At 34.9% G+C, this 26645-nt stretch overlaps 1 protein-coding gene across 1 annotated transcript in view; it reads left to right on the top strand.

Annotated features, from left to right (window-relative positions):
* The window catches only part of LOC108740305 (43 kDa receptor-associated protein of the synapse homolog), a 105887-nt gene that overhangs the window by 43883 nt on the left and 35359 nt on the right, over positions 1–26645 (top strand). The window contains exon 4 of the mRNA XM_025979084.1: positions 13734–13917. Within this exon, the coding sequence (XP_025834869.1) occupies positions 13734–13917 (184 nt within the window). The remainder of the gene's footprint in view (positions 1–13733; positions 13918–26645) is intronic.

Below are 26645 nucleotides of genomic sequence, written 5' to 3'. Positions count from 1 at the left end.
TGTTTGTATGTCTATTACTTACTCACTGATCCCTATTTTTAAATATTTAATCTACGTCCCTGATAGGGATACTGAAGAAAGAGGGTTGCAATCGTTATACCTAAAACTGCCTACTTTTGCCACCGCGCATCTACGCCATTTTAAAATTTCCGCCAGCTTCCAGCGTCAGGCCTGTAAAAGTATAGGTCGCAGAATCGTCGAACCTATGTATAATCATTTTTATTAATGAGATATTTTGAATTTTTGTAGCGTTAATTCAATGTTTTAGTGAATTCATATTTGAGTTAAAGACAACAGCAATAATTTTTCCTCATTAATTTGTGATTATCTATAGTGGGCAAAATTAATTCACTAAAATATTTAGGATGTAATAAAGATCAAATTTAGGATAAGATAGCAAGTAGGAATTACAGTTAAAATAGAAGCGGCATTGACAGAAAAGTATGGTATGAAGATTATTAAAAATAAAACAATAACATTCGTGTGTAAGGGATGAAAAACTAATAAAAAAAAAGAGGGAATCCATTCTAATCTGTAACCTTTTTCGTAAACTTTTCGGCATTCTACTTCTGAAATGATTAGAGTTCAGGCGCCGCACAACTTTTACTTCATAAATCGTATTTAAAACTTCGTAGTGTAATGTTGTGAGAGAGAAAAGAAAAACCTCGGAACAAGGAGATGCTCGTAACATTTGCAAAATTAAGCAGTTCTTATACATAAGTTTATCGAAACCAACAGATGGGAATCACTATTTCGTTCTTGTTAGCTGCAGATGTGTCATCATTAATTTTGCACACAGAAACTTTCAGTAGAGGAAAGGGATGAAATATGAGCGAGGGTTTAGATTTCGACCAGTTAAGTCACCGACTGTTGATTGTTTGTACCGTATAGGATTATGGTCAAAACGTTTATTTTTTTTAATGTCCTCGAAACAAGATCAATTATTTGCGATTACATACTACAATCATTATTATGACCTGGCTGCAGTGCCGGTTTTGGCACTACCAGCGCCCTGGGCGAGATTTCGACGGCGTCCCTTATCTACCATTGAAACCCATACGGAAAAAAGGATGTTATAATATAATGAAACAATCATTTATTTAAAAAAATAATAAAATTTTACTTTTCTAGCCTTTCTGCAGGCAAACTCTTTTATTAAAACACCAAAACCTATGTTTTCCGCAATTTTAAATCGATCTAAATTGAGATATTGTTGATCGCAGATGGGTTTTTATCAGCTTAAGCTTAGAAAAACTCCTTTCCCCATTAGCCACAGTTACAGGTATAGGTAGTAACCAATATTCGCAATGTTATCCATACATTTGTATACAGCTCTTTAAGTTACGATCTTTGATAAAATTTAAAATAAAGACAGGAGTAATCACACACCTGATCAGTCAGAAAAGATTTCAAACTTATGAGTTCATCGCAGAACATACAACCATCTTCCTATATCTGATTTAGAGCCTACAGTTAATTTCAATTGGAGATCACTACTGAGTTTGAGGTCTGGTTTTTCCAGTCTTTTTTATATGTCAAGATTCTGAGTATTCATTTAACTGTTCAAATCTTTTATTGAGTGAATTTATGGTGGTGTCCAAAAGACAATTAAAAATATAACTTAATAATAATTTCTTTTTTGGAGAAGTCATAGGCTCATATCGACCTCCAATTTTTGTAGCGTTAATTCAATCTTTAGTGAATTCATTTTTGAGTTATTTTACCCACTAAAAGTAACCTCAAATTAATGAGAAGAAATTGTTGCTGCTGTCACTCCATTGCCAGGAACCGAACCCGGTACTGGTTTTACTCACCAGTAAGCTATAAAGAGGTGACAGCAGCAAACCAACGATAGGTACGTACCTAAGAGTGTAGGTATACTTCGTTTACTGTAGCGATGTGACCTTCAGTTTGACCGGCGCAAAGGAGAAAAGAACAGCACTAGGCCAGAAAAGCAAGGAGACAACTTTCGGCCAAACTCTCAATTGGTGAGGAGCGTATAATCCGTACAGTACTGCACGGAAAAGTTGACCACTTTATTCACTAAAATTGCATTGCTCGAATGTGCTGTTATTGACACCAATTACTACTGAAAATATCAACAAGATGTTTGTTTATATTTAAAGACACATTAAAGGTCTTAAAGCTTGTTTTCAACACGCACTACTATTCATGACTGAACAATACTTTTGACAAGTACTGTACAAAAAACTATGTTTAATGTACAAGAGTCGAGAGTATAATGTGCTCTTTTCTCTCTACCTCCGATTTTACCAGTGGGCGTCCAAAACATTGGAAGGGGCAAATCGCTAGAGAAAGTAAACGAAGTATGCTAAGCTATCAGGAGGTAACAGCAGCAACCCAAGGATACGTACAGGTCGGACGAAGGAATCTGGCTAGCGGTCGCGCAGGTACATGCTTATTTATGACCTATTTGGGTGAATCACTTCGAACCGATACACAAATAAGCTTTCAGTAGGCGTAAATTATAGTATTAATACAGATGGGACAGTAGCGTANTAGAAAATACTACAAATGGCGTGGTGAGCGCCATCTGTAGTACGATGCTACATTTGAGGATTACATATGCTCCAACAAGGTCCATTTAAAAATATGGATATCTACTTGCTGAAACGAATCCCGGCGTAGCTCACCTCAACGTGATAGGCACGTTACCATAATCGAACAAAATAATTCGAAGTGGTTTGTACACGTAATCCTAAAATGTAGCATCGTACTACAGATGACGCTCACCACGCCATTTGTGGTATTTTCTAAGGGTAAAATTGTTTTTTTAAGAAAACCACAAATTACAATTCGAAGACGACCCTGTGCGTGAATTGGTAACGCGGTGTGTACTGCGATAAAAACTTTGCAGCTACATCCGTGAAGAATTAAATGTTAAGGTAAACAAACAATTTACTGCTACAGATAATGTTTAGATGCCTTTTACGATCAAAATGAATTATTTAAGTGCATCCGTAAGTACAGATTTGCGTCGTACTAATAATGACTGTTACGAAAATTCAAAATTCCGTCCTTCGTGTTACATTTGTCTGTAAACAACACCCTATAGGAAAAATTAGGCTATGCAGCACTATTCTTTCGAATCTAGTGACACAAATCCACTCCCGGTTGAAAATCAGTTTCAAGCTAGGCTTGCACTCGCTACAAATAGTAAGGATGCAGCAACTGTTCCTTTAAAATTTCTCACACTATCACATGAAGAAGTCAACATTTCCTGCTATTAGGATTGTACTATTTTGGGGATGGTCGTCTGTGAAAACAAGGATTTTGTCATCTACAGCGGCAATATGATTCAAACCTGTAAATAAGTATCATGCCATTTCAACACTGTTCTACATTGACATACTGACGTATTCTAATGATAGATATTGTATCCCTAAATTATTATATTAAGCTGCACATCGATTGACAGAATAGGTACAAGGTTCAAACGTAAAGAGAGCACGCAACTCTACAGGTTATCTTTTAATTTTTCTTCCAGTGATCTTGAATTTTTATTTCAATTTTCTTCAAACTTCAATTCTACAGTGTTATACTGACCAGTTTATTGAACTGCACATTGATTGATTATACAGTACAAGGTGTAAACGTTAAAAGAATAAACAACCGACGTAACATACGAGGGCGGTTCAATAAGTACCTGTGTTGAAGAAATGAAGACACTTCTTTTTTTTTAATTTTTCTTTAGTTTTCAACATAGTCCCCTTTTAGAAAGATACATTTCTCCAAACTTCCCTACCATTTTTTTTACCTCTCCAAAAAATAAGATTTGTCGAACTCTCCAAAATCCCCCCTGTCTCGGCGATGACTTACTCGTTTGAGCTAAATTTTTTTCTCGCGAGTCATTTCTTCATGGTAGAGAACAAGACGAAGTCGCAGGGAGACAAATCGAGTTAGTACGGGGTGTGCGGCAACGTAATTCATGCAGTTTGGCGGCAACAACTCCTGATGAATGTGCCGGTGCGTTATCGTCTTGAAAACGCACCTTTTTTTTTCGTCAAATGCGTCCGTGTCTCCTTCAATTGTTTGTCTAAGCGGTCCAATAACTCACTGTAGTATTGTCCAGTGATCGATCTTCCATTTCCTAAAAAATCCGTAAAATGATTTTCTCGGTAACAACTTTTGCCAGGCTTCCTGGTCGCTCCTATCAAAAACGGACCTTTGCCCACGTTTAAATTCGTTAAAGCGATATCTAAGTGTGGTCATAGATGGCGAAATGTCTCCATAAACAGCATCCAACTTTGGATTTATCTCCTCGCATTTTTTCCCATCCAAAAACAAAAAGCGAGTTACCGAACGTTAGTGCTCTTTTTCCATCTTAGCGAAAATAACGAAGCACGTCTCAGTCGAATGGCTGCCAAATCCAAACCAAGCTATCAATCAGTCTGAAATTCGTTTTGGCGTGGTTTGATAGATGGCAGCACACGATGACAACACCAACTTCCCTCAGGAGCGTCCTATGTCTTCAAACACGGGTACTTATTCAACCGCCCTCGTAAATACATTGAATCATACTTAATCTAACAAATAACAAACAAAATATGAGCAAGAAAATACAAAAGAAATAAAACACCAATTTTGACAATCACCTATTACTTCCTGCCAGCTTCTCACTTATGTCTGTTACACCTTCTATATATATTTGCGAACAATAATCTAATCTATGTCCCCCTGCCCTAATTACTGTGTCTTCTTCAATATGTCTCTAACTAGTCTTTCATGTCTGAGAAGGTGTGCTACTAACCTATCTGGCCTATTTCCTGTTGACATCCATAGCACCTATTCTCTCACTGTTTCTAGTGGCTCCTTATTATTCACCTTTTCTATCATCGGAATTTATAACCCCATTCTCATATAATTCCACATCTAAATGCTTAAAACTTTATTTATATTAAAATAATTAAAAATGAAGGTAGTTATAATATACGGAATTGCTACAGGCTTATCTTTTTGTATCCATTTTAATGTAAGGTTTCCACAAAAATTTATAAGTTGGAAGGGGCTTCTTTGAGGTCAATGTTTAATTACACCTATTGAAGTCGGTAAAAAACAAGTAACCGTAAGGGGGATGCTGGAAACATGAAATTTAGACATAATATAGATTTTTTTTGGGATATACAAATAATACGAAGAAACCAAGCAAGGCAAATGTTTGCGAAATACGTAAAAACCCAAATTGCTTTTCTAAAGGAATAAAGGCGATCTTGAAGCTTTCCTCATTTCCCAAACTTCTAGAATCCCCTCAATTTCATAGGAAACTTGCTACGAATCTTTTCTTTCAAAAATTACATTCAAGGGTGACAGTCCTCTATTAAAGTGGGAAACTTTCGACAGCGACAGAAATTCCATCTTCAACTTTTTAATAAGATTGCACGAAGCAGACAAGAAAGACCTGTTTAATAAAATGTGACATTAACATAATGAAATGCTGTGCATAAACTAAAACTAGTTCATATTTTATCACGTATTAAGTATTTTAAATTCAGACTTCAAGTCTTCAACAAGTCACAGTTTTGTACCAGTAAGAACAATTTGAAATAGTTACCATTGTCGGACGAATTTAATAGTTCATTAAAGACTCATTATTTAGACGTTGAAATTTAGTTTTATCGTTGAAATAGAAGTTCAAGTAAATGTTTTAAATAAAACAGCGAATTTTTATTCGTTGACCACAATCACGATCCAAATAACTAGTTCATCATAGTCATCATAAGGTCATCAGTCCTACGACTGGTTGGACACGCACCTCCACTCTTTCCTATCCTGAGCTAATCTCCCCATTTCCCTAAAACTAGAACAACCCATATCCTTTAAATTTTTCAATTTCTCTACTTGCCTCATTGTTCTAACATTTCACGCTTCAATTCGTGATGTATTGCACCTACCCCTATTGCAATTATTGATGACATCTTCCGCAGTAGACCCGGACATCCGAATGGGAGTGCTTTACCCAGAAGAGGTCATCATTTTGTTTCGATGAGTTTTACTTGGGATATCATAATGTGGTGGTTGCCCGTTGCCTTCCACATCGCAGTATTGTGCATCAGAGTGCCATACCGATCCTCGTGATCTCTGTCACCTAGAGTACTGAAAGAGCTGCTGCTCTCTAGTTAATAACTAGTTGCACAATTTTAATTTGGCGTGCAACGTACAACGTTTGTGCAGTGTGAATTAATAATTTATGAGGTTTTGGCTCTGCAAATTACTACAGCAAGTATTGCATAGGTGCCAATATGAAATATTTATGTACATATTATATCTATTATTATTACTATCCATAACGTTATTGACTTGTATGTAATAGCAGCAAAAATTGATGTATAACCAATGACCGTATACTTGGATACAGCATTTGTATCTTATTGACATAATTGACAAAATAATTCAACAGTAATGTTAAATGTTCACAGACCGAGATTCTAGAACTTACTATTGCAAGGGAAATATCTGCACACGCATTAAATTGATAAGGCGTGTTACTTAATTTTGGGGTGGAAGGTAGAATAACAGAAGTCTTGTAGTGAAATAGACTTATCAGATGTATATTTTCAAATATTTACAAAGAGTATCTCCAAACGAAAGATTGATCATGGCTAACTGGTGCTAACAAGTGCTTTTATGGAAGTTTTTTTTTTGTTTTCGTGAAAAAGGGGAAATCTTCAAAAGACACCCAGTCTATGAAAGTCCTTTGTCACTTCTTATATCTTTAACTCAAAACTAAGAACAAATGTCAAAGGTGTGACGAATGTCACCATTAGTGATTAACCCTTTAAAACATCTTCGTGGATACTTACAAGGCGGGGCTTTCAAACTCAAAATATTTGAAGAGAGGTATGTTTATAACTTGTGAAAAATCGGCTACATCAAAAAATCAACAAACGGCGCTTTCCAACATTAAACCCTTAAAATAAACACTCCATAATAAAAATGAAATTGTATTGTGGACCGTAAAGGATCCTTTCTGAACCGTTACCTTTATAAACTAATTTGATTATTTAACTGATACATCTAGCCATTCTCGAAGGGTCTACTATCAAATAAACACAACGGCGCCTTATAAATTTGCAAAATATTCTAAAAATTGCATACAGGAAATTTATGACCTGGATTAAGAAGAACGGTCTATACTCTGAACAAATAAACTGAACATTGCTAGAATGGAAATTTATAAAATTACAAACAAGCGCTTTTAACCATAATTATCTCTTGGCCAAAACCAAAACCAAACGCTGGAGATTGGGTCCTATAAATAGTTCACTTTATGACAGATACGAAGACTGGTGTATTTCAGAAAAAAGTTTATAAATTGTTGTATATGTGTTTATTTGTCTGTAGTCGTTTCGTATTTAATAACTTGTAAAATTAATTGATTTTACTGCCAAGGTTAAAATGTTTTTTTTTGAGGTTAGTGCAACAGCTTGAAATTTATTACCGTAAAATACCGTATTTATTATTGTAGCGAGCACGAGCGTGTTTGTGTGCGATTGGGCACACGTGTGCGTGAACGGCTTAACGATATGCCGACTAGCCGCGGGCGCCTTTCTTCATGTGAGCCGCATTTGTAAATGTGTGTATCGTACCTGCGTTCTGGGAAAGCAGTTAAACAGTTCAAAGAAAAAATAAACGATCCGGATGTTTCTAGAGGGTTCCAGAAAGTAAACAAATGAGTATTTAAAGGAAGGGATGATCGCCGAGAGAAGCAGAAATAAATAGACCGTTGTAGAAGTGAAGAAGAAATAAATTGACCGTTGCAGAAATGAATCCAGAAATAAATTGACAGTGATAACAGTGAAATAAATAGCGCAGTGAATAGTAATAATTTAATAGTGTTTTTAAATAATTAGTGTAAATAAATAGTTTTTGTCGATCAGTCTTAAAAGTTAATTATGTTAAAACCACGAACATTACATTATGTAAAATAAGTTGGCATTATTGGCAGCCTGGCTTCTTACCTGACGATTATTAGATTATTAGAGAAGAGATATATAAGTACATTCATACATATATATTCTACTTTTTGCACATTTAACTATTCCACCCATTTTTTAGTAGTTCATTCAATCGAATTAATAAAAAGTTACTGATAAGCTATTAGGTCCACACATAAAACAACGAATAATTAATAACTAGGTACGCGATAAGTAAAATTTATCCTGATATTTCCTGTTGATAAATCACCCGGGAGTTCCTATCTTCTTAAGACAGTCTCAATAAATTACTAGTCAAACCGAAGAAGCTCCTAAAGAGCGAATTGACGTATTACCAAATACGAGAATTTTNAATTTAATAGTGTTTTTAAATAATTAGTGTAAATAAATAGTTTTTGTCGATCAGTCTTAAAAGTTAATTATGTTAAAACCACGAACATTACATTATGTAAAATAAGTTGGCATTATTGGCAGCCTGGCTTCTTACCTGACGATTATTAGATTATTAGAGAAGAGATATATAAGTACATTCATACATATATATTCTACTTTTTGCACATTTAACTATTCCACCCATTTTTTAGTAGTTCATTCAATCGAATTAATAAAAAGTTACTGATAAGCTATTAGGTCCACACATAAAACAACGAATAATTAATAACTAGGTACGCGATAAGTAAAATTTATCCTGATATTTCCTGTTGATAAATCACCCGGGAGTTCCTATCTTCTTAAGACAGTCTCAATAAATTACTAGTCAAACCGAAGAAGTTCCTAAAGAGCGAATTGACGTATTACCAAATACGAGAATTTTTATTATGTCTTCTGTCTTGTTTATTTGACATTGAATATTAAATATTAATGCAAAAATTCATTTCATTTTTATCCACTATAAATTACCTCTTTGTACTTTCAAGTGTTTTTATTTTCTGAATTTCAACTACTTGCTACAAAAATTAGGCACAATAGGTACCAGTAATCTACATTTGTATTTCAGTTATTTTATTAATACCTATTCTTAAAAATTGAGATTCTCATTGTTATATCAGCATTAATCGCTACATTACAAAATTAAAAAGTATGCGTACACAGTAAAAAAACTTACAACCGTGCTTTTCCTTTTCCCCCAAAAGTAGGAACTGTTTACATTCTCCGTAGATGTAGCTGCTTAGTTGTTACCGCAATTTCTCTGTAAGCGCCAATTCACGCCCAGAACCGGCTTCAGATTGTAACTTTAATAATTTTTATCCCTTAACCGTGTTGCTTTACTCACTATGCAACTCCCTGACGCATCTGGTTAATTTCAGAAACACCCTGTATAGATTTTTATCACTGTTCAGTTCAATCGAAGATTGGAGTACATGTACAACAATACATCTCTCTAATAAAACAAAAGAAATATCTATTAAGCAACTATGATGTCGACAGACCTTTTGAATGTCCAAAATCTCAAGAATGATTTAACTGAATTCTTTCCTTTCATTATTGTTAAATAGTCTTTGTTTGTTGTCTATATCTACCTATGCCAGATAAATTTGATATTTTTTCCAACTTTTTCCAACTTTCCTTTCAAATTGGATACCTAATTGAAACGTTCCGGAAAAAGAAGTGTTGTATCTGAATTTCACGACAAGACCAAGGCCCATTGTACATGACCAAGACAATACCCTTGAATAAGATTATTGCGTAAAGCATAGACTAAGGGATCTACAGAAACAAAATCAAGATCAAATTTGAATGTGTATGATCAGTAATAAGGCCCAGTATGTAAGGCCAAAACCAACAATGTGCAAGTCAAATATAAATGTGTAAAACCAAGATCAAGAAACCTACAAAAACAATACAAAATTGAAACCAAGTTCCTACGTCCATAATCAAAACTAGGACCAATAATGGCAGAGTCTTCACGGTGAAATTAAAAGACTTTGCCGAACGTATTGTAATGTTCGTGGGTTTAACAAAATTAACTTCTAATACTGATAACGACAAAAACTATTTATTCACACTAATTATTGAAGAACTTAAAAACACTATTAAATTATTACTAAACGTAGGTTATGAATTATTCTATTTATTTTCACTACTGTTGATATACCACTATTCACTGCGCTGTATATTCCACTTCTATCACTGTCAATTTATTTCTGAATTCATTTCTGCAACGATCAATTTATTTCTTCTCCTTATCTCTGCGATCATCTCTTCCTTTAAATACTCTTTTGTTTACTTTCTGGAACCTTCTGGAAACATCTGAATAGTTTATTTTTCCTTTGAACTGTTTAACTGCTTTCCCAGAACGCAGGTACGACACACACATTTACAAATACGGCGCACATGAAGAAAGGCGCCCGCGGCTTGTCGGCGAATCGATAAGCCGTTCACGCACACGTGTGCCCGATCACACACAAACACACTCGTGTTCGCTACAATACTCTAAAGTAAATCGTAAATAAATAATTTAAGAAAAGGGTAGAAGCGTTTGAAATGTGATGTTGTAGACGAATGATGAGGATACCGTGGTTAGATAAGGTTAGAAATGAAGAAATATTAGAACAGAGGAAATCAATAAGAAATAGGCGAGATANAAAGAGATTTATTTGAAAGCTTGTGCAAACTACCATAAGTATGCTGAGAGTAAATCCAATTAGTTGATTGAAACCACTGATAAATTTCACAGATGAAGTAATTTTGATCAATTTGTACGTGATTTGTTTAAAATTTATAGCAAATTAAATAATAAGAAAATTAGGTATACACTGCAAGTTTTGAAGTATCCAGAGCAGTAAATATTCTCAGAACATTACAGAAAGTTTATAATGAAGGATTCAAAAAAGAATTACTTAAAAAAAATAAATAATAATAAGGAAATCAATTATGTTCAATCGTACGATAACAAGAGATGGTTATAATGATAATATAAACCTGACATTAATTATCTTATAATAGTTAGTTTAAATAATGGTTATATGTTACTAACAGTTAAAACGTACGATGTCAAAATGGGGTTTTTAGAAACACCGTTTTAACACATTTACTTGTTTAGGTTATCAGGAACTTTGATTACATTTGATATTTGGTTACTACACACAATGATGGCAAATGAACAAACTAACATAAGTTACACCTATGGAGTACTGTTTAATGAAAGATTTTTTTTGTTTTCGTGGAAGAGGGGGAAGTTTAAAAAAAAAACTAAGTCGTCCATACGACTGGGTAGTGTCGGATTCCTGGGGAAAGTGTCCTCAGACCTACCGACTAAAACACCTCTATCTCAGACCGCTATAGGACCTATCGGTTAAGGTCGTCTTAAACCGGAAATGAATGAGAAAATTACGAGCTTATATACTAATAAAAAGTGTTATGACCGGTGATATTCCATAGGTAGGGGAAAAGGTCGCCAGATGTAACTCCTCCCTTAGGACAAATAGACAAAGGGGTGCTGGAGTTGTTGTCAATTCATTAAGTTCTTTAGCATTTTCTTTATTCCCTCGGTGTCGGTTTTTCTTGAGCAAAACGGATTTTATCCGTCCCTGAAATACAAGGTGGCGATTAATGTGATCAATATCACGAACGAGAGGGTCGTCATGACAGCATGTGAAGCAAAGGTCAACTGCTGTAGATGGACCAGAGTCTTCTCGATCTTCTGCAGCAATATTGGTGGTCTTGGAGATAATTGCCGAGCTTGAGAAGTTTTTCCTTTGGAATTCCTAAGATAACTGTCCCAAATTGAACATCTTCCCTCTTGATAGTGGTGGTTTCTATATCATAAACTTCTTGGTTTATTATAGTGATTTTGTCGTAATTGATTAGATAGGAACCAAAGTCGTGTTCCTTATTGTCTATATTCCAATAGTTAGTGGTGGTCATCAGCAGGGTTCTGTTTCGTAAAGCCTAGGATTTCCTCTTAATTTTAAACGTAAAAGGTGAGAGGCATGGACAATTCTGTCTTAACCTGATTATAACAGTAGTATTGGTGTTAATTCACGACAGTTTAATCGTTATACCATAGGGCCAGGGTTTCATATTTCAACATTAAAAAGATAATATTTTCTTTTATTAAACGATAAATTTTGTTTAATTGGAACTTGATAGGTTTTACAATAGAAAAGCTAATAATACACAACACAGTATCTTTTGACAAAATAATGGTCTGTTTGTTGAATTTTAATTGATGTATTGCTTCTTCTTCATCGGTAGACAGTAGTTGACTTTCTGAATAAATTTTTTGAAAATGTTTAATCATCTCGTTAATTTGGATATTAGAAATGGTTTCAACATTTGGAATATTTTCGCAGGCAAAAGTGATTGATCTTTCCAAAAGTTGCAAATAGTTCAAGAAATTACTTGCAATTTGTGTCAAATGTAATACATTTATTTCTTTTTGAAGGCTACTTGTAGCAGCACTAAACGCATTGAATGATTTACAATAATTTTCTTGAACAGTATTAATTAAATTTACATAATCTTTAGAGATATGGTGGGCCAATGACAAAAATTGATTCTGTTTTTCAATTGCTTTATTTTGATTTTCGAAAAGTTTATACATGTTAGTTTTTAATTCTTCATATTGATCTTCGTCTACTGACCCAAACAGATAATTAAGTGCATTACCTATTCCGTTAATCAATCCACGAGGGTTTCTACGGATTTTAAATTTATTAAGGGTGTCATTAATGTTGTCTACGACGGCTTCTAACGTGAAAAATATGTCAGATCTGTGTTGAAGTTCTAATAGGGTGGTTTTTGTAATTAAGTCGGTATAGGCTTCCTATGCTAAGGCAAATTTAATGGAATAAGCAAAGTTATGGTAATGGGAAAATACGAGGGTACTGCCAAAATTTTCAGATACAAAGGTAACGTTACTGTCTAATTTTATTACATCAGTCGCCTCGGGTTGTGTCAGACTGTGAAGGGTGATCAGGAATGTCTTCGTCATCCTGCAACAAAACCTCTTTTCTTACCCTTCTAATGTTACGAAGTGATATTTTCCTAATTTTTGTTCGGCCTGCTAATATTCCTTTAATTCTATCATCGTTTTGACCAATTTGGCCGTTGTTTGAAATCTAGAAGCCATTTTGGATTTGTCAGAGGTTTCAGTGTAAATTTCTTAAGGTAGTTCAGGATGTCGAGATAGTTGTTTAAATAAATGAGAGAGCATTAAGATCAATTTTCAAGTAAATCTGACCGCAAATAATATATGCTCCATTCAAACATTGCAACTCCCTACAGAGATTGAATTTTTTCACCAAATTTTAAGTAGATCGGACCAAAAAGAAAAATGTTCCATGCAATCTTTGCTAATCCCTTTCAGCTTCCCGCAGAGGTTGATTTTTTTTTTAAATATTGAAATAGATATGTATACCACTAATTTTATATGAAAGGTTTTCCCATATAAAAATACAATCCAAATTTCCGGATTACACCGTGTATTTTTCAAAAATTATCGTTCATTTCAAATTCCAATTCCAGAATCTAGATTCCTTATTTGACAAGCAGTTGTATTTGATATTGAATATATTAATTCACCTTTTATTATTTGTTTATAAATAATTTCAGACACAATTGAAAGCGTACTTAATCAGTGATGCAATTAAGTGAGTAGAAAATAAATAAGATGCTATTAGCATGTTTGACAGAGGGATCTCTTTCATACTTTAAACAAGTAATTGTAGGTAACAGTTCGCGAACTACTTCTGGAGAACTCGTTCGTTAAAAAAAAACTGTTTCATCATTGATTTATATGCGTTTCCACTAATTAAAACAGTATATATTTTTCAGGGCGTTAGCCTACGCAAGACATTCACTTTACAACGAGTGTGAACAATGTGCCACAGCTGGCTATGTTCATCTTACTGTAGGATCGGTTTACTTAGAGTTGGCTGGATTTTCCAAAGCTTTGGATAGTTTTCAACAAGCCCACAGGATAGCACAAGCTGTAAGAGATAGAGGATTAGAATTGCAGGTATGTAACAACAATCTACAAAACGCTTCAGTTTGTTATTTTTGTACAATTCGTGTGGTAACAGTTCCATGAAATTTTAAAAATAAGCTTTGGAAGAGAATGAAATATCTCTTTAATGAAAGCAAAATAAATCTATTTGAGTATTGGGAACTGATTGATTAGGTCACGACACCTGGCGGTTAGAAATTAAACTAACACTAGCATACAACAACGTTATTATTACAGACTGTTTGCCTTCATATTTAATGTTAAAATATCAATTGTTAAGAAATGAAAGAAAAAAAATGGAAGTCGGAGTATTTACACAACGTTAAAAATCTAAAAGTAGCATAATTTACCAAATGCGAAAAATTATGAGGTATTTAATATGGGATAGACATGGGAAAATAATGAAATATCTAGTGAGTGGAAGCGTGGTGTAAAAGTACCGGTGTGTAAAAAGGATAGAAGGGGTTATGTCAAAAATTAGAGGGGAATAACGATCATGGACACGGGGTGTAAAATATATACAGATATAATCAAGAGTAGGAATAGAGATGATTGTAGAAAACGATATTTTAAGCGAAACCCCGTTTTTGTTTAGACAAGGAAGAGAATAATAACGACAAACGCTTTATTAGGAAGCATATGGACAATAGGACAAAAATTATGCAGGAAAGAAGAAAATATTCAATTCGACGGTTAGAGAGACTTTATGTGACAGAAGTATGGGGGTGGAAGGAGCAGAGTTGGAAAACGTTTACAAAACATATCTAAAGTGGTTTTTGGGGTTGTACAGACATACATCGGATTATGTTGTACGGAGAGAACTAAATTTGGGTAGATGTTAAGGATGATAAAATATGAGATAAAACTAGAAAAGCTTAAGGGGTGGTGATACATGAAGGAAAAAGATATTAAAAATTGAAAACGAAAAACAAGTATGACAAAGAAAGGGGTGAAGCTTTAGACGATTTAAAGTTGAATAAAAAAACAATTGAATTAATGGGGCAGAGTGGTAGTAATGAGATTATAAGGGGAGAGGATCTAAGAAGTCGAGATATGTGGAATATATGAAGGCTCTGCCATGGGAGCATTGACAGGGAGACTGTATACAAGATTATTTAAATGAAATGAATGATGTAGACATATAGCAAGATTTAGAGTGGGAAATTAAAGTAGAAAATGTAAATATTGGATGAAGAAAGAAGAAAGGGTTTATAGGATATGTGAAAGGGGAGATGAAACAATGATGCATGTGCTGGGTGGTCTTATAGAGGTGTGTGACTAGGGTTGCCTGCAAAGACGGGAGAGGTGTAATTTTTATTATTTTTATCGTTTTTGAAGCTTTTTTTTATCTGGTTTTACTGTCCGATTAAGAACACAAATTCCTTTTTTGCTTGCCTTTATTTTTTTGTTTGTTTCTGTTTAGAAGTTTCTTTGTAAGATTTGCTTTTAGTTACATTGTACTTCCTGGTTTAAGCTCCATCTCAAATGATGTCTGTATTTTTTGATGATATTGTCGTGTATCCTCTTCTCGGGGTATTAAATAAAATTGAAGTGGATTCTTTCACAGGTAACTTTATTAAAGAATACGGTACAGAACACAACGATTTGATAAAAAAATTTAAAATAAGAGTTGTTCGTACATGTATCTGATGAGCCGCTTACATGTTTATACCGTATACCACTCACAACGTACAACTCCATTTTGCTGCTCGAGTCACTCACCCCTACTTCTACTTCTCCACTCTTGATACCCCCCGCAACACTGCGAAACCAACACAATACGTATGAATGTATATAATTAAATATTTCAATAAATATATGTTTACAATATTGTTAAAAATTATATTGTTCGTTAGCACATTCAAAACACAAACGTTTTGTAACTTTCAGCTTTTCGAATTCTTTTTCGAGACTTACCTCGCTTCAATTTAATTGCTTATGATTATAAAGTTACAATAGGAAATGACAACAATAACAAAGTGAGTGTTGCAGTCATGTTCTCCATTTTCTTTACAGGAGAGTGAACCTAACAAAAAAATTTGCGGTGGCTATACTAATCAATCATGACTTTGCCTTTTTTAAAAAATACATACATACAACCCTTCATAATAGGCACATGTCTAGTCGTACTTATGAATACCTCATTTTTCAAATTTGCTGCGAGGAATACATATATAACTATTCTATCTACTTAGCGTATCCCAGACCAAGGAAAGTTTCATTTTACTTCAGCAGTAACTTATTTCTTTCGTTATTTCTGTTTCTTGTTTTACGATTACATCCAACAAAACTTTAGAAAGTTCCATTCTTCTCTCCGGCATAAAATTCGTTCAGAAGTTTACGTAGTTTTTCTTTACTGTTTGAACTTTTTACATTATAAAATTTTTTGAACTGCTTTAGAGGTTTGGAAATTGTAGAAGCAAATTGGTAGGAAACATCAAGGTCTATCTTTCATTTTTAATGTAAAAAAAAATACTTTAACTAATAAAATATTCAGTAATTAAAATAAAATTAAATAAACGATCTTATTGAATTAAGCAGCAAAACCTTGATAACTTTTTGTACCAAGCGGTATAAAGCAATTTTCTATCTATCTATTGAAATATAAGGATGGAATTGATATAAGTACGTATAAAGAGACAATTTTTGGATTATTTAATAATCCATAACTACACGTCCGCAGCCGGAGTTACAATGCCTCTAAAATCCATCGATATTTTAACCATTTACGTAAGTGCAGCGGATTTCGTATTTTCTTTAGGTTAATTCAGTCCAAATTTGGAATTTTACGCAAGCGTAACGTAACTTGCGTTTTTGGCATTTTTATTATTTATTTAAACCACTTTGTAGTACTATTAATTTTATCCACAGCGACAACATTATCTTTATGTTCAGAAATTGAAAAGCTTTTTGTCCTAATAAAAACATACAAAATTCTGCGAAAAACAACTGTTCTGTATTTGACCATAACAACAGCATATTTTTCATAACCAAAATAGTGATAAAACACCAAACCCTAACAGAACCCTACAATAAATTGGTTACAATTGTTCATGGTTCATTTCTGTTTCCTCGATTATTTTGTTTGTTTATTTATTAACATTATTATATGCATGTAGACGTATTAAATTTTCAATTTTTACGTGAGTTAGTCATGTCGAACTATTGATGATAACAGGTGGGTAATGAAATTGACATATTTGACCGATATATTCGATAAACTCAACGTAATCAGCAGGTTCTCACAGATAAGAACCACAATCACGTTTACAGTGAGAGACAGAATCTTTTCTAATGATAAAAAAGAAATTTAGCTTCTGGATTCAAAATCTTGAACAAAAAAGTTACGAATGTTTTCCTATTCTTAACAAATTTCTCGAAGAAAATGAGTTACAACCAGTCTCAGATGTGGGTAAAATCATAAATGAACATCCCTTGAACCTTAAAAAATGGTTGAAAGAATATTTTCCAGAGAAGCTACTGATTCAAAATACATTTGCAAATCAGACTACATCATCAATATTAATTGTGTCGGTGTATGAGAACTTGATCAATGTTAAGAATTCATCTTCTTTAAAACAAAAATTAGAATCAGCTGATTCAAATATGAATGACCTTTGAATGGAACTTAAAGATGAATACCCTGCAGTCGTTGAGACGGTTATCACGGTTCCTTTTTCGGTTTGTATCGACTTACAAATTACAGACTAGCATTTCAGTTTATGCCTACATTATCATCATCATCATCATCATAAGGTCGTCAGTCCTAAGACTGGTTAGACACGTACCTCCACTCTTTCCTATCCTGAGCTAAACTTTGCATTTCCCTAGAACTAGAACAACCCACATCCTTAACTTTTGTGATAAGTAATCTAACCTAGGTCTTACTCTACCCCTCCTAACACCTGTCCTATCAACATATCTCGCCTATCTTTTATTGACTTCTATAGAGTCCTATGTTCTTTCTAATACCTCTTCTTTTCTAACCTTTTCTATCCACGTTATCCTCATCATTCGCCTATAACACATTTCAAACGTTTCTAGCCTTTTCTTNAATACCTCTTCATTTCTAACCTTTTCTACCCACGATATCCTCATCATCCGCCTATAACACCACATTTCGAACGCTTCTAACCTTTTCTTTTCCGCCGCGCCAACTGTCCATATTTCGCACCCGTACAACGCCGTGCTCCAAACATACACCTTTAACAACCTTTTCCGAATTTGTAAATTAACCGTTCGCGAGCATAGAAGTGACTTCTTTTTATTAAAGGCGACACGACCTTGCGCTATCCTCTGCTTTATATCCCTACTACTCCTTCCGTCCTGACTTATCTGACTTCTTAGCTATCTGAAATCAACTTCTTATAATTTTTCGTCTCCTATCTTTATATTCGCTCTTTCCCTACTTTTTCTTCCCTTTGTATGCCAGTAGTTTAGTTTTACATTTATTTATTTTCATACAGTAGGTACTGATCTGTCAGTACCTCTTCCATTTTATTTAAAGCTATCTCTAAGTCCTCCTTGCTAGAAGCTAATACTGCTATATCATCTGCAACTCTAAGTATACTAATTTTTTGCCCCTGTATATCTATCCCTGCAGTTGTACTGTCTTTAATGATGTTGATGGCGCCTTCGATGTATAGATGAAAAGGTAGTGGTGACAGTGTGCATCCCTGTCTGACTCCCTTCCTAATATTTACTTCTCTACGTTGCAGCCCCAGCTCTATAACTGCCTGTTGCTCTTTATACAAACTAAGTATCACTCTTCTATCTTTGTAACTCATCCCTACATTTTTAAGTATATTTAACATCTTATCCCATTTATCATTGTTAAAAGCTTTTTCTAAATCTACAAATCTTTTTCCTTTTTCTATCGTTCACTCTATTGTTACCCGTCTAGCTAGAATGGCTCCCGCGTTCCTCTATTTCTTCTAAACCCAAACTGATTTTCCCCTAATAGTTCTTCCGCCCTTTTTGCCATCCTCCTCTGTACAATTCTAGCTAAGATTTTTGACGCATGGGAAGTTAAGCTAATTGTTCTAAATGTCTCGCACACACAGGAAGAACAAATTCAGAACTAAACTGGACGCTGCTCGGGATATTCGAATTTAGTTGTCAAACATTAAACCTAATTTTAATGCTATTGTAAGTAAAAACGTGCACATACAATAAACATTTTGAATACAAAATTCAAAATGAAGATTACAACATATACACAATGAGGTGTCAATGGTCTTAGTCATAAAGCTATGTTGTCAGCTTGCTTATCAAGACGGATTTCAGCCAATAAAGGGTATGTCAAAAGAAAAAGGAATTGGGAACCACTGCTACAGACGATTGTATAAAAATAATGCAACCCGATTACTTTTTATTCTGCAGTAGTAATAGCATTCTAATCACAGACTTTAAGTTTTTCATTAGCAGCTAGTGATTTAAGATATTGTCAATGTTGTATAGACATTTCGACAAAGTTTGGCAATCATTTAGAAGTTTTTCTCGGTTTTCTCGGTAGCAAATAGATCACTTTTTAATTGTTTGTGTTCCTGAAGTATCTCGTCCTAGTGATATATTACTTTGGGATAATTTGTTAGAGTCTGGTTAGATGTTCGAGGAGAGATATATGAGCCCAGCGCGGCTAGAGAAATAAAAAGAATAAGATGACTGTTGAAAATGCAGACCTTATTTTTCTAGATTTTACTTGTTCTTCGAGTAATCGCCTGACGTACAGCGTAAATATTTCAAAAATTCTGGCAGTCGCTGCATGCAGAGGTACATTAGAGAGAAATTCACGTATAACTTTAAGTGAAAACAACGATACGCTTTAGGATAAATTTAACTGACAACTGAGGGATGTTTTATGGTAGCTATATTTTCTAACTTCTCTAGAAAACGCACAGGAAGTAAAAACTTGTAAATGCAATGCAAATTTAAAAACAAATAGATATTTTAAGCAATTTAATCTCGAATTACAAAATAATTTCTGTTTTGCACATTAAACAAACAAATCGAAAAGTAGATTCCGTTGTTTGGTAGTTTTTAAAATTAATTACTGACCTGCGAATATAGAGCTGTACTGTTACATGATTTGCGGGATTTTCAATTGTTTGCCGTGTAAACAATGATCGCATGAACTGCAACAAACACGCAGTCTATTTTTTGTTTGTGCAGTAGTAATAAGGAAAGAGCGAATGTAAAGATAGCAGACGAAAGATTAGAAGAAGTGGCTGTAGGTATCACATATCAGAGGTAGGATACCGTAGTAATAATATAAGAAACGAGGCAGGGGTCATTTTGATAGGAAATGAGGAAAAGGCAGATAGGTGGAAAGAATATTTAGAGAACCTTTACGCAGGCCCTGAGTTAGGAGATATATAAGAGAAGGAAGATAGTGTGGAGATAGATGAGCTTGGTTTTCCCATAATGAGAGAAGAGTTCGAAGTCAGATAAGTCAGGACGGAAGGAGGAGTAGGGATATAAAGCAGAGGATAGCACAGGGTCGTGTCGCCTTTAATAAAAAGAAGTTACTATGCTCGCGAACGATTAATTTATAAATTCGAAAAAGATTGTTAATGGAGTATGTTTGGAGCACGGCGCTGTACGAGTACTAAACGTTCCCGGCGCGGAGGAAAAGAAAAGGTTGGAAGCATTCGAAATATGGTGTTACAGGCGAATGATAAGGATACCGTGGATAGAGAAGGTTGGAAATGAAGAGGTATTAGAAAGAATAGGTGAACAGAGGACTCTATGGAAGTCAAATAAATAGGCGAGATAGGTAGGTAGGACACTTTTCTCAGGCATGAACGTCTAGTCAGAGACATATTAGAGGCAGAAACAGGAATTAAGAGGAGTAGAGGTAGACCTAGATTAGATTACTGTTCGCAAATAGTTAAGGATGTGAGTTGGTTGTTCTAGTTTTAGGGAAATGCGAAGATTAGGAAGAAGTGGAGGTGCGTGTGCAACCAATCTTGGGACTGACTACCTTATGATGATGAGCAGTAATATAGCTAGCAGACGGGGACCGAACCTGGTCTGGTGGGACACTCGGTTTATGAAAAATTTAATTAACACGTGAATTATTGTCATTTCCTATTCTTGTTCACTAGAACATAATTACAAAACTGAAATTCGATTTTTGATATTTATTGGTCCCTTTGTGAACAAGATATTAATAAACTGTCACAATAATAAAACGAATGAAATCAAAGCAGTGTGCCGATTATATTCGTGGTTTCTCCGCCGATTAGCTTTTCTTTCAACGCCGGTAATTGAATTTGGTCCATAACAGTAGTCTATTTATTGGCAACTTTGATTTCTATATGAATGGGATGGCACATCACTTCCTTTGGAGAGGATACGTTTTCAGAAGTTCTCTAGTCAGTAAAATGACAGAACGAGAACGAGGTCACACATTCACATTAACGAAATCGGTTGAATGATGCTCCAATTTAAAAACAAAATGATATATAATGACGATAAACTTTTATTTTTGATTTAATGGTGAAATATACACAATTTTGATTTTGAAATCCCTGATTAAGAATTATAAATAAATTAAAAATCGCATAATTAGCCTTCATTAGAAACAACCGACGTAACCTTTGACAAGGTCCGTAAACAAGATTCTGCTGGAAAAGTAGTAACATAGAATAGAGAACAGACTTAGCGTTCTGTATCAAGCATAAAGATAAGAGAATAGAGTAGGAAAGCCTCTTAAGTGGCGGCGAGACGTACGATAAAAAATAGTGAGACCCCCTCTGCCTTTATTTGATGGTGTTTCTGATTGGTCGACATAGCTGACTACAAAAGTGTGCATGAAACATAAATAGAGACATAAGACTTATAGATGATGTTCCTCTATTTTTTGTTTCTTACTTTTTAGGAAACACATTTCCGGCGAGCTTGAGTTTTCTATTGTATAATCTCTATGGTATCAAGTTGTAAAGTAGAAACCAAATTTTGAGTGGGACAAAGTAAGTGTGCAACCAATAGCGACTTTGTGAATCGTTATTACAGGTTTATAGAAAAGAGATAGTCATTAACTCGCTTTCTCTTTTTCTGGAGAAAGGTCACTTTTGTGGCTTGTAAGGCTAATGCTATTATATAGAAATTTGGTTTAATTCGATACCGCATATGTATAGAGTTGTTTTCTGGATATCGTTTCTATATGTATCATTTGATACATTAGGCATTTCTTTACTGTAGTACGAAGCACTACGAAATATAGAATAAGCTCTGAATGTTTTTGAATGAGTTTTAGTGCTGTAGAACTGCAAAAACTAGATATTTATGTATTATTTCGACGTAATTACTAAAATTCATTTACACAATAATTAAATGAATCTACACCAAATCCAACAGTGATAGGCTTGTGTAAAATCTCTTTTTGCGTGCCGTCCTATGTTAAGTAATAAACTAAATGGGTGTTTGGCTGACCACGTTGCAGTATCCTTTATATTATTCAATAAGACGCACCTTATACAAAGCGAATTTAGATACGTAAATAAGCTAAATTCAAGTGAGTTATTATTGACTAAATGGTCGAGCATAAGCTTCGATTCTCTGCTTCACGGCTACAGTATTTTATGATTAATTTGTGAGTGTATGGTAATTGATATTATTTCATTTGCTCTTTAATTAACACCATTATTAATTAATTACTACAATATCGCACACTCTATCGCTTTTTCACTGTTCCTATTTCGCTTTCTATCGCCTTGTAACTAGAACTCGAACTGACTGATTTCCTCAAAAAAAAAAATTGGGCGTTTCATTCCCATCAGTTACTAATGCTAGTGGGCTAGTAGTCCCTCCGGACGATACCGGAGAGTTGGGTAGAAGGCCCTCTACAGTCTCCTATTAGGAATTATGGAAATGGGTGGGTGATACTTGAGGTGAACAAGATGAAACGGGCGAAATGGAGACTAAGAGATCCATGGAAACCACATAAATATCTGAATCAGGGCAGACGGAGCTGGATTGGAACCGGTGCGGTATCCTCCCACTTTACGGAAACCATTTAAAGGGGATGGACTTCTTCCAGAAAGATTCTAGAATGGGGGTCTAGAGAATCTTCTTCTTCGTTATTAGTGGAATTTATGCAATCCACTATAAGGCTCTTGACGTAAGATGGATTATCTGCACGATATAATATTTACTTATGGAGGATAGAGATAAGGAGTACAATCTCTGTTGTGAAAATGTGTTCATCAAACATGCAGCTTTGCAGCGAGTAATTCAATTTAAATTGTGTTTTGAAAACGGTCAAGTTCAGTCAACAGATAAAAATAATAAATTTTTACCTTTGACATTGACAACGAACGTTTTGTCCGCGCGTTAGGTCTTTGAATCTACAGGCCTTCTTATCCCCATGGCGTCGTCCTTGGGTTAGTCACAGTGTTTGTTGGATGGTACGGAGTTCCTTGACCAATTCTGAAGCATCTTCGTGAGGACTTCAGTCAAGATGCGATCCTAGAAACTCACAAGGAAGTTTTAAGGTTTCTCCGTACAGAAATTCTGGTGTGGTGGCATGTATTGAATTATTCTGGTGACACATTACTGCAGCCGATCCGACGGGTCTTGAACCTTGACGAAACTCTTGTACAAACTAGAGTGGGTGGATCGGCTTGCGAGTTTCGATGATTTAGGAGCCGGACCATAGGTTCAACCGTAATGGAGAGGTTCCTAAAGACAAACCAGAAATAAGACAAGTCCCTGAAAGAGAGCAGCAGCTCTTTCAGTACTCAGGGTGGCAGAGCTCACGAGGATCGGTATGGCACTCTGATGCACAATACTGCGACGTGGAAGGCAACGGGAAACCACCACATTATGATCCCGAGTATTAGAACGTACCTACGTTACAAATTAAATGATGGCATCCTCTGGGGTAAAGCACTCCGGACGTAAACTAGTCCCCCATTCGGATGTCCGGGCGGGGACTACCTCGGGGGATGTCATCAATAAGTGCAATAGGGATAGGTGCAATGTTTCACGAGTCGGAGCGTGGAATGTTAGAACAATGAGGCAATTAGGAAAATTAGACAATTTCAAAATAGAGATGGACAGATTACAATTAGATATAGTAGGTATTAGTGAAGTCCGTTGGCCCGAAGCTGGAGACTTCTGGAGTGGGGAATTTAGAGTAATACATACAAAATCGGTAGAAGGTAATTCGGGGGTAGGAATTGTAATGCGTAGGAAAGTAGGGCAGAGTGTAGAATGTTATTTACAAAAAAGCGGTAGGATAGATAAATTAAACTCAAAGCCGGTAGAAACGGTATTAGTGAAGGTCTACATGCCTGCATCATCTTACAGTGATGAAGACGTAGAAACAGTTTATGCAAATATAGAAGACATGTTAAGCTTAGTGAAAGGACAGGTCAACCTAATAGTTTTAGGAGATTTCAACGCGGTAATAGGTGAAGGTAAAGTGGGTGCAATAGCAGGTTGATTTGGATTAGGCAATAGAAATGATAGCGGAGACAGGCTGATAGAATTTTGAATTAAACATAACTTAACCGTCGCGAGTACTTTATTCAACCATCACGTTAGGAGGCGCTATACGTGGAAGATGCCAGGTGATTTAGGGAGATATCAGTTAGATNACCTTGATAACTTTTTGTACCAAGCGGTATAAAGCAATTTTCTATCTATCTATTGAAATATAAGGATGGAATTGATATAAGTACGTATAAAGAGACAATTTTTGGATTATTTAATAATCCATAACTACACGTCCGCAGCCGGAGTTACAATGCCTCTAAAATCCATCGATATTTTAACCATTTACGTAAGTGCAGCGGATTTCGTATTTTCTTTAGGTTAATTCAGTCCAAATTTGGAATTTTACGCAAGCGTAACGTAACTTGCGTTTTTGGCATTTTTATTATTTATTTAAACCACTTTGTAGTACTATTAATTTTATCCACAGCGACAACATTATCTTTATGTTCAGAAAGTGAAAAGCTTTTTGTCCTAATAAAAACATACAAAATTCTGCGAAAAACAACTGTTCTGTATTTGACCATAACAACAGCATATTTTTCATAACCAAAATAGTGATAAAACACCAAACCCTAACAGAACCCTACAATAAATTGGTTACAATTGTTCATGGTTCATTTCTGTTTCCTCGATTATTTTGTTTGTTTATTTATTAACATTATTATATGCATGTAGACGTATTAAATTTTCAATTTTTACGTGAGTTAGTCATGTCGAACTATTGATGATAACAGGTGGGTAATGAAATTGACATATTTGACCGATATATTCGATAAACTCAACGTAATCAGCAGGTTCTCACAGATAAGAACCACAATCACGTTTACAGTGAGAGACAGAATCTTTTCTAATGATAAAAAAGAAATTTAGCTTCTGGATTCAAAATCTTGAACAAAAAAGTTACGAATGTTTTCCTATTCTTAACAAATTTCTCGAAGAAAATGAGTTACAACCAGTCTCAGATGTGGGTAAAATCATAAATGAACATCCCTTGAACCTTAAAAAATGGTTGAAAGAATATTTTCCAGAGAAGCTACTGATTCAAAATACATTTGCAAATCAGACTACATCATCAATATTAATTGTGTCGGTGTATGAGAACTTGATCAATGTTAAGAATTCATCTTCTTTAAAACAAAAATTAGAATCAGCTGATTCAAATATGAATGACCTTTGAATGGAACTTAAAGATGAATACCCTGCAGTCGTTGAGACGGTTATCACGGTTCCTTTTTCGGTTTGTATCGACTTACAAATTACAGACTAGCATTTCAGTTTATGCCTACATTATCATCATCATCATCATCATAAGGTCGTCAGTCCTAAGACTGGTTAGACACGTACCTCCACTCTTTCCTATCCTGAGCTAAACTTTGCATTTCCCTAGAACTAGAACAACCCACATCCTTAACTTTTGTGATAAGTAATCTAACCTAGGTCTTACTCTACCCCTCCTAACACCTGTCCTATCAACATATCTCGCCTATCTTTTATTGACTTCTATAGAGTCCTATGTTCTTTCTAATACCTCTTCTTTTCTAACCTTTTCTATCCACGTTATCCTCATCATTCGCCTATAACACATTTCAAACGTTTCTAGCCTTTTCTTTTCCGCCGTGCTCACTGTCCATGTTTCGCAACCGTACAACACCACGCTCCAAACATACACCTTTAACAACCTTTTCCGAATTTGTAAATTAACCGTTCGCGAGCATAGAAGTGACTTCTTTTTATTAAAGGCGACACGACCTTGCGCTATCCTCTGCTTTATATCCCTACTACTCCTTCCGTCCTGACTTATCTGACTTCTTAGCTATCTGAAATCAACTTCTTATAATTTTTCGTCTCCTATCTTTATATTCGCTCTTTCCCTACTTTTTCTTCCCTTTGTATGCCAGTAGTTTAGTTTTACATTTATTTATTTTCATACAGTAGGTACTGATCTGTCAGTACCTCTTCCATTTTATTTAAAGCTATCTCTAAGTCCTCCTTGCTAGAAGCTAATACTGCTATATCATCTGCAACTCTAAGTATACTAATTTTTTGCCCCTGTATATCTATCCCTGCAGTTGTACTGTCTTTAATGATGTTGATGGCGTCTTCGATGTATAGATTAAAAAGTAGCGGTGACAGTGTGCATCCCTGCCTGACTCCCTTCCTAATATTTACTTCTCTACGTTGCATCCCCAGCTCTATAACTGCCTGTTGCTCTTTATACAAACTAAGTATCACTCTTC

The sequence above is a fragment of the Agrilus planipennis genome, unplaced genomic scaffold (genome assembly GCF_000699045.2).
Source record: "Agrilus planipennis isolate EAB-ADULT unplaced genomic scaffold, Apla_2.0 scaffold26, whole genome shotgun sequence".
In the NCBI taxonomy this organism is placed as follows: domain Eukaryota; kingdom Metazoa; phylum Arthropoda; class Insecta; order Coleoptera; family Buprestidae; genus Agrilus; species Agrilus planipennis.
The sequence above is the reverse complement of the archived record's forward strand: the minus strand, read 5'-3'. Positions and strand labels throughout refer to the sequence as shown.